The sequence below is a fragment of the Gadus chalcogrammus genome, chromosome 6 (genome assembly GCF_026213295.1).
Source record: "Gadus chalcogrammus isolate NIFS_2021 chromosome 6, NIFS_Gcha_1.0, whole genome shotgun sequence".
Taxonomy (NCBI): Eukaryota; Metazoa; Chordata; class Actinopteri; order Gadiformes; family Gadidae; genus Gadus; species Gadus chalcogrammus.
In genome coordinates this window covers 21,168,764-21,184,930 of record NC_079417.1, presented here as the reverse complement: position 1 = coordinate 21,184,930, position 16,167 = coordinate 21,168,764, and the positions used below count along the sequence as shown (strand labels likewise).

General features: G+C 43.4%; 1 protein-coding gene across 6 annotated transcripts in view; it reads left to right on the top strand.

Moving 5' to 3' along the window:
* The window catches only part of c5 (complement component 5), a 47,000-nt gene that overhangs the window by 24,020 nt on the left and 6,813 nt on the right, over positions 1-16,167 (top strand). For all 6 annotated transcript variants that reach the window (XM_056592823.1, XM_056592826.1, XM_056592827.1 and 3 more), the window contains 17 exons: positions 1,910-1,991; positions 2,480-2,562; positions 2,867-3,006; positions 3,549-3,791; positions 3,879-3,939; positions 4,038-4,127; positions 4,540-4,752; positions 4,856-4,937; positions 5,241-5,391; positions 12,831-12,929; positions 13,036-13,207; positions 13,761-13,882; positions 13,986-14,066; positions 14,353-14,499; positions 15,034-15,096; positions 15,179-15,257; positions 15,362-15,401. In XM_056592823.1, the coding sequence (XP_056448798.1) occupies positions 1,910-1,991; positions 2,480-2,562; positions 2,867-3,006; positions 3,549-3,791; positions 3,879-3,939; positions 4,038-4,127; positions 4,540-4,752; positions 4,856-4,937; positions 5,241-5,391; positions 12,831-12,929; positions 13,036-13,207; positions 13,761-13,882; positions 13,986-14,066; positions 14,353-14,499; positions 15,034-15,096; positions 15,179-15,257; positions 15,362-15,401 (1,948 nt within the window). The remainder of the gene's footprint in view (positions 1-1,909; positions 1,992-2,479; positions 2,563-2,866; positions 3,007-3,548; positions 3,792-3,878; positions 3,940-4,037; positions 4,128-4,539; positions 4,753-4,855; positions 4,938-5,240; positions 5,392-12,830; positions 12,930-13,035; positions 13,208-13,760; positions 13,883-13,985; positions 14,067-14,352; positions 14,500-15,033; positions 15,097-15,178; positions 15,258-15,361; positions 15,402-16,167) is intronic.

The window sequence follows — 16,167 nt, the reverse complement described above, 5'->3', positions numbered from 1 at the left end:
TATATATGAAAGAGGGCATTCAATTATACTACAATGATCAATTAGGAGGCCGAAGCCCTAAAGGAAGTGATGCAATAGGTGACTGAGTCGAGAACCTTTAAGTAAGCTGTACCTTGGGGTCTCTTATATATCAAAGGGGGCCTCAAAGGATGCATACGCTTCAACCTGTGGCTCCAGCCCTACAGGAAATGACTCAGCAAGTGCTCCATCTCGTTGCACCTCACCCAGCGGCTCGCTTGCAAGATTTTGGCCTAAAGTTCTTCCCAAACTTACACCCTAGCCATCCAACATGCATATCTGAGAATTAGGCCTCTCTTTAATAATGACAAAAAGTTATGAGAGAAATACACATGAACTTTTTGTTATCTCATAAGCGGCGTGGTGCCGGCTCCTTTTGACCTTTTGACCCCAGACTTCAAAAACGTGGCCACAGGCCAGCTGTGTCTACACACCTTAAGCCACACATGTACACCTCCATCCCATAAAAAATGGGGACTAGAAACTAACCTCTGTCTTATGTACATTTACTGTACTGTTGGAGGTCACGCCCCTTTTCCGGCCTTTTCGAGATAGCTAGGGATGCTAAAATGTTTGTCATTCACCGGGGCCCCGAGAACGACATATCCGAGATTTGGAGTTCTAGCCCTTAGAGAAAAAAAGTTTTCCCAAATGGACTGTCATTTGGACAAAGCTCCTCAGAAGTGTTGCCTGCAAGACCTAATGGTTCAGAATGTGGTGGAAAAACAGTTTTTGATAAAGGAAGGACCTACCGCCCTGAAATTTGAATACCTTATTCTAGGGCCTAACTGGGGCCCCCACACCGAAACTTGGCCCGGTCGGACCCCGAGGGCAGGAAGGGGTCCGAAATAAGTGTCCCCGATCACATTTCAATAGATTAAATAACGTGACAGTGTCACGTATTTTCGTGATCGTGTGAATGGGTTGAATTGCGTGTGTCTCACGCCAAATGCATGAGACTTGAGAGCCCTGTACTTACGTGACACAAACCAGCACCGCAAACGTTCTCTCCCGCTTGAGATGAGGTCTTTCTGTATAGTTTTATGGGTCTGATGCGCCGATTTCCCATGCTGATATTTCCGGAGATTCTCGGGCATCTTCGACAATTTGGCTATAGATTGTCTCATTACACGCTAAATAATATAATTATAGCCTAATTATATATATAGCCTATATATATATATATAGGCAATATATATAATTAGGCAATATATATATATATATATATATATATATATATATATATATATATATATATATAGCATTTGTGGTTTTGGCATAAACATAACTAGGGTGCACTGTACTATCTGCGCACACCCTTTCTGAAGCCTCTCTCTCGCTCTCTCTCTCTGTCCCTCCCTCTCTCTCTTTCTCTCTCTCTCTCGTAGCGTTTTGTGGAGCACGTTAATTGTCTGAGAACACTCCCATTCAGAATGCATTGGTTTACTTTCGTTCTGTGTAGCACGAAAAAAGTCGGACTATCGTGCTCTGGAACACGATTCAATAGATTAACGTTCGTGCGCATGAGCACAAAATTGCGTGATACCGGGTTGCAATACAGCATCTATCTAAATACTAAGGTACTAGGATTACTGGGAAACCTAAAGTAAAACTGAGGCACTAGCATAGGTTCTGCTGTGGGTTACTGTTGGGTTACCTAGAAATGGCTGTTTAACTACTCCAAACTACCATCCTTATTTTTCTATGTCTATAACACGTAATCAGCTTACCATATCAATTATAAGGAATTGGTCATTATTAATGTGTGTGTGTGTGTGTGTGTGTGTGTGTGTGTGTGTGTGTGTGTGTGTGTGTGTGTGTGTGTGTGTGTGTGTGTGTGTGTGTGTGTGTGTGTGTGTGTGTGTGTGTGTGTGTGTGTGTGTGTGTGTAGATATGGGCTCTGACTTGGACATGGCCCCTTCAGTCAGAAGCTACTTCCCAGAGAGCTGGCTGTGGGAGGTCCAGCCCGTCAGGTGAGGACTCGCCTAGCCTCATTCTCTCCTTCTAGTTTCTAGTAGTAGTGGACCCTTCAAATATCGATTTAAGTTTCTCATTCAAACAAGATCATTCTTATTATTAGCAATATAAAGAAATGTATTGTGGTCGTAGTTGAACAGGCTGTAGTGACAGTAATATCATTTGTAGTCGTAGTAGCAGTAGTTCCTGCAGCATGGTTGCATTTAAAACTTCCAATAGTGGCTTTGCACATGGCTACACACTTTTTTATAAATGCCAAAAACACATTCAGTTTGGATCTTCTGTCCCATCATGCCGAACCAGTATCTGTAGCTGACTAGAAAGTCGCTTGGAGCATTGTGTAGAAAAGTAGTCCATGAGTCAGAAGGGAGGAGCGTTCTAAAATATAAATGGGCATTTCTTAAAAATGACTGCTATTAAATTCAAATTACCGCACCGTTAATCTATTAATCTGATTATTGGAGGCGCATGTGTTTGTTTTCAGAGACCACCTATTGTCAGTGAACATGAGTCTACCAGACTCTCTCACCACCTGGCAGATCACTGCTGTTGGAATGTTCCAGAATGGTCAGTAGGTTCTCATCAACTCTTCCTTGCTCTCCTTCTCAACGCCTCCTTCTCCCCAGGTCCAATAACCTCTTACCTCACACCAGGATTTTCTGGGGAACAAGAAAATTGTTGGTGTTTGTCTGTTGTTTCTTTGTTTGTCTTGTTATGCATCTGGGGTGCTGTTGTTCGTGGGGTGTATTTAAGCCATTTTGTGTTTGTATCTTGAATGGTCGTTTATGCTATATTGAAATGATAATGTGATAGACAGTGTTGTTTTGTATATAAACTCTTATGTTTGGCCTGTTGTGTGTGTGTGTGGTAGGTATCTGTGTTCAGGATCCTGTGCAGGTATCAGTCAGTCTTCCGGTTAGTGTCAACATTCCTCTGCCCTACCAGCTGGTCCGAGGAGAACAGCTCGACCTGCTGGGCTCCGTTTATAATGAGAACATTGAACCCATACAGGTAGCGACACGCAGCTACAACTCCAATTCACAACAAAACACACCTCACATTGCAATTGCAGGAAAACAAAGTTCCACTTGCCATATTGGTTGATTGTATAGATAAATGCTTGCAAGGTATTCAGAGAAGTGTCAAGAAAGAGGCACGACTCCTGTCAAGGAACCAATTAGTCAGACTCATTAAGGAACCATGGCCCAGAAGTATAAGAGGTGAACCAGAAGCATAAGAGTGAACCAGAAGTATAAGAGATAACCAGAAGTATAACAGTGAACCAGAAGTATAACAGTGAACCAGAAGTATAACAGTGAACCAGAAGTATAACAGTGAACCAGAAGTATAACAGTGAACCAGAAATATAACAGTGAACCAGAAGTATAACAGTGAACCAGAAGTAGAAGAGGTGAACCACAAATAGAAGAGGTGGACCAGAAGTAGAGGAGTGAACCAGAAGTAGAAGAGGTGGACGAGAGGAATTAGGGGTTGAGCAGAAGAATACGGCCGTGGAGCAAAGATGTCAGCTGTTTGTTCTCAATCCTTCCCAGTATTGTGTAACTCTGACGGTTGGTCCAGAGTTCTGCTTGCTCCACTCACAATCCGATGGGGACAGTGGCCTGCAAACCACAGCTTGCGTGTGGACCCATCTCTCTGGTTCTGGAGTGGGGAAAGGGGGCCCCTTCACCCTGCTGGGTCTAAAGCCTGGGGAGCACACCTTGATATTCACCCTGAGGACCAGGGACAGACCAGGGGCCCCCAGAGACATCGTGAAGAAGAAGCTCCGTGTGGTGGTATGACAGACAGACAGACATATGGATAAATAGATGGGTCGATGGGTGGATAGATAGATGGATATAACATTTTCCTTGTTTTAACAGCCTGAAGGTGTTAGAAAGGAGACCTCCTCTGTAGGAACTCTGGACCCTCAAGGCATATATGGTCAGCTCACACGCACAGAGCCATCTAGGACCATCTGTTTCAATGGAAAACAAAAACACTGATATCTAGAACCATGTGTTTCTACGATCACAACACAGGCTCGGAGAAGATAAAAGTGCTGCTTAAGAATAGACCTCCTCCCGACCTGGTCCCTGACTCGTCTGTTGAGCGCTCCCTCTCCTTCAATGGTAGGCTCTGTCTCTTCCTTTAAAGTTGCTATATGTGCGATTTGCAGGGAGTTGTAAAGAGGGCAGAAAGAGCAAGATGTTTGTCGATAAACAACAACAACAAGAAATCGGTTGCATTCACTCACCTTCGAGGTACATTAAGGCAGTTATGAACCAATTATGGAGGAGAGGCCCTGGTGGGTCAGAAATCAGCCAGAGCGTTCTACAATCTAAATGGTCTCCTACAGAGCCTTGTGCAGTCATCTTGGGACAGATATTCTCACAGAGCATTTCACACACTTATAACTGATGGATGGCCTGGCATTTCTAAGAAATCATGTTCAAATAATTAAGTCTTACCTGCAGCACTTTGAAGATCATCTCCTATAGTTATGGCGACTTACACAACGTTTGCTATGTCCCTGTTGTCCAGGGGTGATCATGGGTAAGATGCTGTCTGTGATACTGGAGCCAGAAGGGTTGGGGAAGCTCATCCGTCGGCCCTTGGGATCTGCAGAAGCTGGGCTGGATGGGCTGCTCCCCCTCATCCATGTGTACAGGTACCTGGAGTGGAACGACCGCTGGAATGTTCTGGGGGAGGACGTCCGGGCCAACATATTCAACCTAAAGACAAGGATCAAAGAGGGTAAACCCCAGTCTGTCCGTCTGTCCATCTGTTGTTGGTTTTTATATATATTAATGTGTGTGTGCGTGTGCATGTGTGTGTGTGTGTGTATATCCACCCATAGGTGTGGTCAATATGTTGTCCTTCAGAGTCAAGGATAATCCGTCTTCTTACAGCTTGTGGATGAAAGGAAAGCCAAGCACACGGTCAGATCATGCTACAAAATGATAATATTAATAATTATAATTATAATTATTATGATTTTTTTTTTATAATTACCATCCTATACAAAACTACCATCTCTTTACAAACTGGTGCTATCCCATTCCAAGCATCTTCATATTCAATGCACTCCAAAACCTGCTTTCTGATTTTCCCTTATTCAGCATTCTGTCTGTCTGTCTGTCTGTCTGTCTGTCTGTCTGTCTGTCTGTCTGTCTGTCTGTCTGTCTGTCTGTCTGTCTGTCTGTCTGTCTGTCTGTCTGTCTGTCTGTCTGTCTGACTTACAGGTTGACCGCCAAGGTGGTCCATACATTGGCTCTGCTAAAGGATGTGATCAAGGTGGACTATACATCTGTAGGATTGTCTGTGGACTGGCTCATCAACGCCCAGAATGGAGATGGCTCCTTTAGAGAGCTGGCCTTGGATTCCAAAAGAGTGGTGTGTGGCAGCCTCTTTACCTTAACATGGACGTTAGTTCATGTGACCTTTGATGTTTTTTAGAGACAGAGAATGAAAGAGTCTGACTTTTCGCTGTGTAATCGTAAAAAACATTTAACAAGGAACATCTAAACGTCTAGAAAACTGTTGACGAAACGTCTCAGAATACGGTGTAGAAGACACTAGTCACGTTTCTGCCTAAGGTGAAGCGAATCTTTAGAAAGTTTGCAAAAAGATATTCGAATTATGTGCGTTTCCATCAAGTGGTTAGAGCGGAAAACTACACACATTCCAGGGCGTATCCTTTTGATAACATGCTCTCTCTTAGGTCCTAATATATAGTGGAAATGCGTTGTTTTCCACCTAAAATAGCTGTAATGTTTTTTTCTTCGATGAGAGCAAGGAAAAGTTTTACCTTTTCATCGGTCCACACGTATCTATTATTCACATTGGCCATCTGTTCCATGGAAGTATTTAAAGGATAGGCCTACATTGTACATATTTATGATTCGAAATTCAAGACATTTAACGTTGCTTCATGTCTCAACCTAGATGTGTAATATTTTCAACCTCTTTTTTTACTACAGCACTCACTGCATTTTCTGCAGGAAAGGCTTTTTCTAGTTATAATTTGAAATTCGTCCCAGCCTTTATACCACAGATACTCTAGGGTCTATAGCATATAACCACGTTGTCTGATTACAGTTTAATTCATTTTTCACAATTGACCAGCTCTCATTAAGAAAACTAATCACCACGCAATTCGTTTCAATGGGAATCGTGACGGTCTATACTTTCAACATAAAGTGTACATATTTAGGTGAGTGCTGCATGCAGCGCTCAACTATTGTTCTTCTTAAGTTTTATTCTTTCTTTCTTTCTTTTTTCTTTATTATTCTCTACAAACTTTGGGACCTATCTCCTCAATTTTTCACCTAGTCTCCATTTAAATTTTAAAATGTTTGTATTAGCTTGGAATCCAAGGGCGTCAGTTTGTTTTTAGAAGTGGTGGGGACAATAACCATAAGCTTGAGTGTGGTTTGAAAAGTGCTGGGTACCCTTATGTAAGCTATTCATCCATTCAACGCTGCATTACAATATGCTCTACAGTGTATAGTCAGGTGTGGAAAATCCTATTTGAACAATAAGTTGAAAACACAGTTTGTGTTTTGGCTTGTTTTGCAAAACGGCGTTGGAAACACCAGGGTATTGGCTCGGGATAGGTAATACTAATACACACAGGACAAAGAACAGTGTTGGCAATTTAACACTTATCTTGACATCAACAAAGTTTACCAGACAAACAATGCCAGACTGTAAAAGGGGTACGAAATGATACGAGGTACTGAGCATCAGCCTTTTGAAGACGAGCAAGGGCTGCTGGTAGCATATGTTATGCTGCATTAAAAAAAAAAAAAAAAAAACAAGCGCCCAGAGAAGAATTGCATCTGCCAAATCCTGACCACCAATAAACACTTGCGAAGGACCAATGTAGACTTCACTCGTTGCAACATCATAAGCAAATTGCCCGCAAATAAAATCCCCTACAGTTTAGGATAATCACACAGGTTATGCGAGAACATATTTATGTCAGGATAGGCCTACCAGGCTCCAAGTCGTCACATATCTCAATCAAACAAAACAACTATAACCACATTGGCATAGCAATCGCACCGTGTGTAGCTGCTACTAGCTGCAATCTATATATACAATGCATATTAGCTGGAGCACCAACCAGAATCAGATCACAATCGCTTAGGACCGTGGATAACCTTTGGCCAGGTCATCACGAGCAAACAGAACCAGCAGCAAAGTTTACGTAAACCAATTTCTTACCTTATGTGGCCCTCCACATGCAGGCTAGATGATGTATCCATATCGTGTCACAAACATGCTTTTTACAGGAAGCAAAAGGACCGGCTATTTTCTGAATGAAAATGTCAATTTTGGCTGTCTATCTTGAAACTTCTCCAGTGCGTTCACACCAAACGCGACGGGGCAACAAGATCCCATACAAAGTGAACGTATAGACGCGTATCGGGCAGATTTTTTGGATTTGTTTTGATTTGTCGCGCCACACTTTCGTTCACGAGGATTTGTGGCGCGACAAATTCGCTCGAGTTGAAATATTTCAACTTTGACACAAATTTCGCGTGTTGACAGCCAATCAGCGTTCAACAGCGTGGCCACTGAGTGACATGTGTAACGTCACAGCCAATCAGCGTTCAACCGTCAAACTCAGTGCAGTGCAGTCCGGTGTGAACTGCAGCATGGAGGAGAAAGTGAATGTTGCCGTTTGCGACTCTCGGAGCTCTATATATAATAGCATATAATATAATATAATTGTATATATAATATCACAGCAAAAAGCTCTGTGCGCCTCCGGATGGCCGTAGCGCGGGGAGCTCATAGGGATTGGGCTTCTCGGGAGTCGGGGTTTGTTTACCGGCGTTGCTATGGGTTCCGGTCTTGTGTGTTCCAACGGTTTATTAGGTAGGTCTATCTAATAAATGATGTCTTCGTGCGCGCCTCGCATGATTTTAGACTCGACGATTTCGGAGTATGTGGGGATTTTTTCAGTCGCAATTGGTTTGCACATTTTTAAAAGTGGTAGTGACAAAATTCGTATTTCAAATAGTGGGGGGGACATGTCCCCCCCGTAATCGACGCCTATGTTGGAATCGCGGCCTTCTTTTCAGATTTTTTAAATAATTTATACTTTTTAAGATATTCTAAAAGTATGTAAGTAGCGAAGGGATTGTTACATTCATCATGGATCAGTAGCGGTGGGAAAAATAATCGATTCTTCGATGCATCGCGATTCTCGCTAGAACGATTCTGTCTCGATGCAGATAAATTAATAATCGGAATTAAAATAAATAAATAATGTTTTGCCTGCTACAACATTCTGCTCGCCAGAGAGGGATACTTTTTGTAATTTAAAAAATATTTTTCTTCAATGTGTATTGGCCAATCTGATTTGTCTTTCACTATTGCGATTCAGCCTACGCATAGCATACGCGCAAACTCACAGCCAGACACAAGAACTCCTTCTAATTCAAGAGCAGCTTTTCCTTAAATGACATAGAAAAGAAGGATTAGAAATAAAATAAAACTGAAACCTATTTTTTGCATGCTTCCATATTGTGTTATAATGCAAGCTGCATTGATTATTGCATTGTTCATAGAAAGTCATATTTGTGACAAAAGCTTTCTTTCTTATGAAATATTAGATGAGTTGATTCATCTGTTTATGTCTTTAATGATCATCACAAAAGTAGGAAGTGATTAGCAAACTCTGAGTAGCAAACCCAGATGTATATATATATTTTTGAAAATCACGCATGGAAATGTACATTAAAAAAATGGTTGCATCGAGATGCATTGAGTTCATCGATAATCGCTTCAGAATCGAATCGTTGAACTCATAATCCGAATCGAAACGTGAGGTGCCAAGATATTCCCACCCCTATGGATCAGCCGACTAAAAAGAGACAGAGAAACCCAATGTCGGAGGAACAGAAGAAGAGAAAAGGGAGACTGACCGACAGAGAGGCCAGAGACGAGTAAACATTGGGTGAGCTTCTCAGGAAAAACTGAAAGAAAAAGAAGACTGCAAATCCGTTGCCGACTTGGCCGTGTTGCTCTTGAAATTGTAAGTACCCTTGGGTGTACTTTGTATTGTGGCTTTCTTGATGTTGATAGCCTCTGTAAAAATGTGTTTGCTAGCCCGTTTGGTTGTGAGCCCTGCATGTTTCTAGCTTGCTGGGGTGTTAGCGTACCAGCTACCAAACCCGTTTGTTTCCATAGTTGTTTTGCTGTTTTTCTGTCTCGTCCCCCAGATACAGGCTAAATCCCCAAATCCATGTTCTTATTTATTTAGATCGTAGACCGCTATTCGAATGCCTCCGATTTTTCTAAGAGTGTAGCCTATATCATTTGATATGTCCAGCTGGCCATATAATGCAGAGAGATGTGAACCTCCATTATAGCTTTAGCCATGTTATACCTTTGGTGTAGTTCCCCGCTTTTAAACATGTTTGTAAACAGATTGCTTTGTATTTTTTCTTAGTTACAAGCTTTGGCAAACAGCATTGTTATGAGTTATCGTTACGAGGCTTGATGACCCCAGACGGCTCGGCCTGCTTGCCCCGGTACAGCCACCACCCACATCCAAACTTGTGCAGGTACAAATGTCATGAGGAAATCCAGAGAACCCTCAAGAAGATGCTTCACAATAGCCGTAATGCAAAAAACAAACCATGATGAACTGTGACTTGCTTTTTTTTCAATATCCAAAATAAATATTTCTCTAACTAAAAAGTGTGTATTATTGAACCAATGAAAGATGATGCGCGCATCTGTTATTTAAAAAAAGGGCAACCGTTTAAAACCATATACAATACAATATATTATTTATAGTGCTGTCAAGCGATTAAAATATCGCGATTTATCGCATTAATGTCATAGTTATATATTTTTTAATGCTAAATATCCCTTGATTTCTTTGTCCCATTAATTGTTCTCATTTTAAGGCTCTTATCAACATGGAGAAGTGCATCGGCTTGCCTTGTGCAAATATATATATATATATATATATATATGATAAAAAAAATTACCCCGTTAAAATTGGTTTGCGTTAACGCCGTTAATAACGCGTTTAACTGACAGCACTAATTATTTACAATGTTTATTTGCAAACATTTACACGTAACATAAATGTGTCCCTAATCTTCCAGACATAGCATCTGGCTATGACTACAACTCTCCTGTGGGGACTGGCGACAGCATACCCTCTTGATGTCTGAATCCATCTCCCTGTAATTCCGTACACAAGTGACGTACTTGAGCAGATACATAAATATTTGATTGCTGCGCAAATTGTTCATGCTATCGTTATGTATTATGTTGGCCAACACTCTTACACTGATCGTTCTGTTCAACAACCAAAGATAAAACAATTCTAATCTAGGATATAACATCTCCCCGTCAACTATAAAAAAGGATGGGTTGTAACACAAATACACCATTTCAAAATGTTTGACCTTGTCTACTCTTTATGAACACCTACCTCGGACATGGCTCCACACATTCACCTGCTTCTTCTTGCACATGGAAAGATGGGGAAGGGTCGTCAATGAGAAGTAACGACAGTGTTGCAAAATTTCTACCATGAAGCTGAAGGGTGAGCTGTCTAGAGAGAAGTGCGAGCGCAAACCGAGAAATCAGTGAAGAAATGGCCGATCCTGCATAGTGAGCCTTTAAAGGATATACAAACGCTTAAAGGAGACATATTATGAAAACAACACTTTTCCTGGGATTTGGGTTGTTGTTTTGGATCTCTGGTGCTCCCACACGCATACAAACTTTGAAGTCCGTACAGGATTTTTTGAGGGAGATAAGCATTTCTGAAAGTACCCCGCCTACAGTTACCAAACGAGCGAGTCAGTTTTGGCGCCCCCTCTTATATAGGAAGGGGGCACAGTTAAATATTACCTTCCACTTCCCCACTCCCCTCCAATCAGAGCATAGCTAAGATTTTGTGGACCAGCGGACGAGCAGCTCCGGCGGGGGGAACTCGGCGGCAGCCCTGCAGCTAAGCTCCGGGAGTACAATCTCTTTCTCTGCCAAAGCTTCGGTGGCAGTCCGGAGGAGGAGACATGGAGGAGAAAGGGATTGTGCTCCAGGAGCTGAGCTGCAGGACTGCCGCCGAGCTACCCCCGCCGGACTGCCGCCGAAGCTTCGACGGCGGCAGTCCAGCAGCTCCGGCAGTGTACTCCGGGAGCTGCACTGCGGCCGAAGCTTTCCGGCTGCTCCGGCGGGTGTACTCTGGGAGCTGAACTGCCGCCGAAGCTGGCAGTTCCAGAGTGGGTAGGTCTCGGCGGCAGTCCGGCAGCTCCGGCACGGGGAGCTCGGCGGCAAGTCCGGCAGCTCAGCTCCCGGAGTGCAATCCCTTCCTCCTCCATGTCAAGGTTCATGGACTTCAGGGAGTCGACGCCTAAGTTCCTTTCCTCCAATTCCTCTCAACCATGGCCAAGATATCCCTCACTATGAGTCTTTACTTGTTGTGGAAGTGCAAGAGACGTCAGACGCCGTCTTTATGATTCATAATATCATCCGAGGCGCAAATAGCTTTTGGCCGTGAAATTAGATATAATATTAGATAAATACCCATGTATAATATAAATTTTATTATATGATATTATATGACATAGATATAGAGCTCCAGGAGTCCGCAAACGGCAACAATCCCTTCTCCTCCATGCTGTGGTTCAGTCTGACAGCTCATTGGTCAATGGGCAGCAGCAAATTTGCATTAAAGCTACAGACACCAGAAACAGCGCATTCTGAAGGGACTGAAACCGAGGGGAATAGCGGAAGGTGAGATATTTTTTCCTTGTTTACTTGTTGGGAAAACACCATAATAAGTCTCCTTTAAAAATAGATATTGACGCTACAAGTTGATGTCGGCGGGGTTGCTATGGCCGGTCGTTATGCGGAAATCGGAAAGACGTTGTCAGTCCCGTGTGTTCAATGTTCGCAAGGTCACAGCTGTTTGAAAAGTGTGTTTCCATCTCCATTTTGCGCATCTACTCTCTTTCGCATAAGTCAACAATCACCTCAAGCGGGCGGAAAAACATTTTTGCGAATTAGAGGACTTTTATGCAAATATTGGTGTTTCCATCACCGTTTACTGATTAGATACTTCAGTAAGGTGCAGCCTAGAGGAGATGTGTAAGGTGCAGCCTAGAGGAAATGAGTAAGGTGCAGCCTAGAGGAGATCAGTAAGGTGCAGCCTAGAGGTGATGAGTAAGGTGCTGCCTAGAGGTGGCCAGGGGATGAATAAGGTGCAGCCTAGAGGTGATGAGTAAGGTGCTGCCTAGAGGTGGCCAGGGGATGAATAAGGTGCAGCCTAGAGGAGATGAGTAAGGTGCAGCTTAGAGGAGATGAGTAAGGTGCAGCCTAGAGTATAGGATTTATTTGTTCCACAACAGAAAGTACAGAGAGTGCAGAAGGATCCATTTGCAATAAGGCCTGAGGTAAAGTGAAACAGGGCTTGCATAGGGAGTGGAAAATGAAGTCTAAAATATATGCTATAGAAAAACGTGTTCTTATTATTGTTTTGACATTATTATGTTATTAATGAGACGGATGGTAAAACATATGTGGTTTACAGCCCTGAGAACAGTAGTTCAAAACACACACACACACACACACACACACACACACACACACACACACACACACACACACACACACACACACACACACACACACACACACACACACACACACACACACACACACACACACACACACACACACACAGAGCACACAGAGCACACAGAGGCCAATCTGGTCACACACAGTCACCAAGCGCTTGTCTATGACTGTTTGGAACTTCTCCCGGGGCGCTGACAGCTGTGCTCTGGTTGCAGACGGCAGATCCCGAGGAACACTCTGTCTACTTGACATCCTTTGTGCTGATCAGCTTGAAGAGGGCCACACAAATTAAATACCCGGCTTTGCAGCTACAAGTGAGATCCCTCCCTCCACCCACACTGCTCCTTTCTTCTCTTTTCCCCATTGGAAAAGCACATTTTCTTCCATTCATTTTCTTCTCCTCCTTTTGATTATCTTCAGTCCCAGCGTGACGCTATGACGCAAGCTGTACTCTACATTTCCCAGCATGTCATGCATGTGAAGAGTTTGTATGTGCGTGCAGTTGCAACTTATGCCCTCACATATCATAACATCGACAATGAAATGGCCACAACGCTGTTCGAGAACCTGGAGGGTCTGGCCCGACAGAAAGGTAGTGTGTGTGTGTGTGTGTGTGTGTGTGTGTGTGTGTGTGTGTGTGTGTGTGTGTGTGTGTGTGTGTGTGTGTGTGTGTGTGTGTGTGTGTGTGTGTGTGTGTGTGTGTGTGTGTGTGTGTGTGTGTGTGTGTGTGTGTGTGTGTGTGTGTGTGTGTGTGTGTAACGTTCTGTGACTGTGTGTGACCAGGTTTGCCTCTGTATGCTATGACAGCTAATGTACCCTTCAATGAACCCTGTGTGTGTGTGTGTGTGTGTGTGTGTGTGTGTGTGTGTGTGTGTGTGTGTGTGTGTGTGTGTGTGTGTGTGTGTGTGTGTGTGTGTGTGTGTGTGTGTGTGTGTGTGTGTGTGTGTGTAACGTTCTGTGACTGTGTGTGACCAGGTTTGCCTCTGTATGCTATGACAGCTAATGTACCCTTCAATGAACCCTGTGTGTGTGTGTGTGTGTGTGTGTGTGTGTGTGTGTGTGTGTGTGTGTGTGTGTGTGTGTGTGTGTGTGTGTGTGTGTGTGTGTGTGTGTGTGTGTGTGTGTGTGTGTGTGTGTTTTTTCAGTGGGTACCATGGAACTGAGATATTGGCAGGAATCCAATGTGGCTGAGTGGCAGCAGCCTGACCAATCAAGTGGCCTGATGGTGGCGACCACCGCCTATGTCATGCTCACCTCTGTGTTCAAGGTACATTTGACCTTCAAGGGGCCACGTCTCAGGAACAGAGCACTCACTTCCTGTTAACATCTCATCTGATCAACACTAAACTTGAACCAATCTTCACTTCAAGGGGAGGTTATACTACGTCAAGCCCATCGTCAACTGGCTGACCCAGGACCAGCACTATGGAGGAGGCTTTTATTCCACCGAGGTACACAGAGTAATACAAAATGGAGGGGTCCTTGGCCTATCTGCCATTCTTTGGCTTCAGCTCATCCTCCACCCTGCCTGCATGTCCAACTGTCTGTCCGACTATGTGTCTCTGCGTTTTATAATATGGTGTCTCTAAGGGTTGATTTATTACTCTTTATGTACTTTTTTATCTTTTGGCCTGTGTTTTTTCTCTCGCCTTTTCAATGCTTTCTGTCAATGTCTTTGCTTCTCTCTGATCCTGTCTGACTACCTGCCCATCCTGTCCTTCTCTCTGTGGGCCCCAGGACATGGTGTTAACCCTGGAAGCCATTACGGAGTACAGCCTGAAGTTATCCCGGTCCGAACTCAACCAGGACATTGTTGTCTCAGGGAAGGACATTAAGGCTCTCGTAAAACTCAGGGAAAACCTACCCATGGTCCCGCCCGTACAGGTGCCCGTAATACATCGCTGTAGTCTAGTAGGTCAAAGGCCCCCGATATACTTAAAATGAAATAAAAATCGGGATGTTCACAGTCACAAAATTGCAGGTTTGCTGCCTAATCGAGCCACCGCGTTGGGCTTGGATCACCGCATTGTTTGCAGGGTGCTCAGCTGACCGAGTCAAATATCCACGCAACCCCCCCTCCCCCCCCCCCCCCCCCCCCCCCCCCCATTTCACCCACCCCGATAAACCACTGGCTCCGATTGGTCAATAATACCACATTCTCGATTGCATCTCCTCCCACAACCAATTTGTCATTATCAGACAAGCCCACACATTGCAGTGACTATTGTTGACTGGCAAGAGTGCTAGTTTCATCAGCTGATGCTGATACGCTGATTTCAATTTCATTAAGTATGTCGGGAGCTAAGTGGTCAATGTACACGAATCAGAGTACATCCAGTGGAGAAGCGTAGTCGATGTGAAGTCATCTCATGGTAATGGCTGCTAGGCTGAAGGCTAACCGTTATAATTTCCTCCAAGGTGCATACCTACGGTGACATCACGGTGTCAACAGGATATGGGAACGGTGTCTCTCATGTCGAGGTTCGTCCGGTCCCTCAATCACTTATTCAGTCACTCCCTCCCTCACCCCTTTACTCAATCACTCATTCACATTCTGTTTCAGCTCAAAACCGTATATTACCAGACCACGGTATCCCTTAAGGAATGTAACTTTGACTTCAATATAGAACTAACCAAAAAAAGTGAGTATTGGGCCATCTTGGCTGCCTTTATGTATCCCTCTTTTAATATAATATATTTATTAATTCTAAATTGTAATGTTAAATTGTTATCCTTGCTCTCTAAGGTACCAGAACCCGGTATCATTCCCTAACAGCCTGTGTCAAGTAAGCCCTTTAAACACTCAAACTCCACAATCCCATAGCAAATTACACCCCTGGCCATTCAAAGATCCCCGGCCACAGCGAAATAATGGCCTGTTTATACCTCAACAGCCATTAAGAAGTCTGCGAAAAAGATATTTATTGAGACACAGTACCTGTCCCTTTCGTCGATCGCAGACCCTCTCTGGCTCGTAGCCCGGCTGCAATATGTCGCCAATCTGTGTCAAGTAAACGCTCCACGATGGAGTAGGGAACGGACATCCTCTTACATAATATTATAACACCAAGAAGAATAGATGTAGACCTGCAATCACACAAATTAAATTCACATCAAACACAGTCATAGATGGCAGACATATGGATCTACATACTACTTTCTGAGAACTTTAAGGGAGAAAAAAAGTGGAGTTTATTCCCAGAGGCAAACAAAAGAAAGATCTGTAATGGACTGGTGTGGTCTGACTTATTTAAGTTGAGTTATCGTCCATTCGGTGAAGAGGGTTCAATATTACTGACTGCGAAAGCAGAGGAATTCATGAGACTGTCACAACAATTTTGTATTTGACACTTTATTTACTACATTATGTTTGAACCAAAACTGTGTAAAATGCAGTGTTACAGTGGTGAAAAGCTAATTTTAACCATGAAAATACTGCATTTCGAAGGCGATGAAATACATCACGGCTTAAAATGTGACATAATGAAAGCTTAACCGCTGAATATGATGTTGATTTAATTCAACACAATGAGGCCAGGATGTGACCCTTTT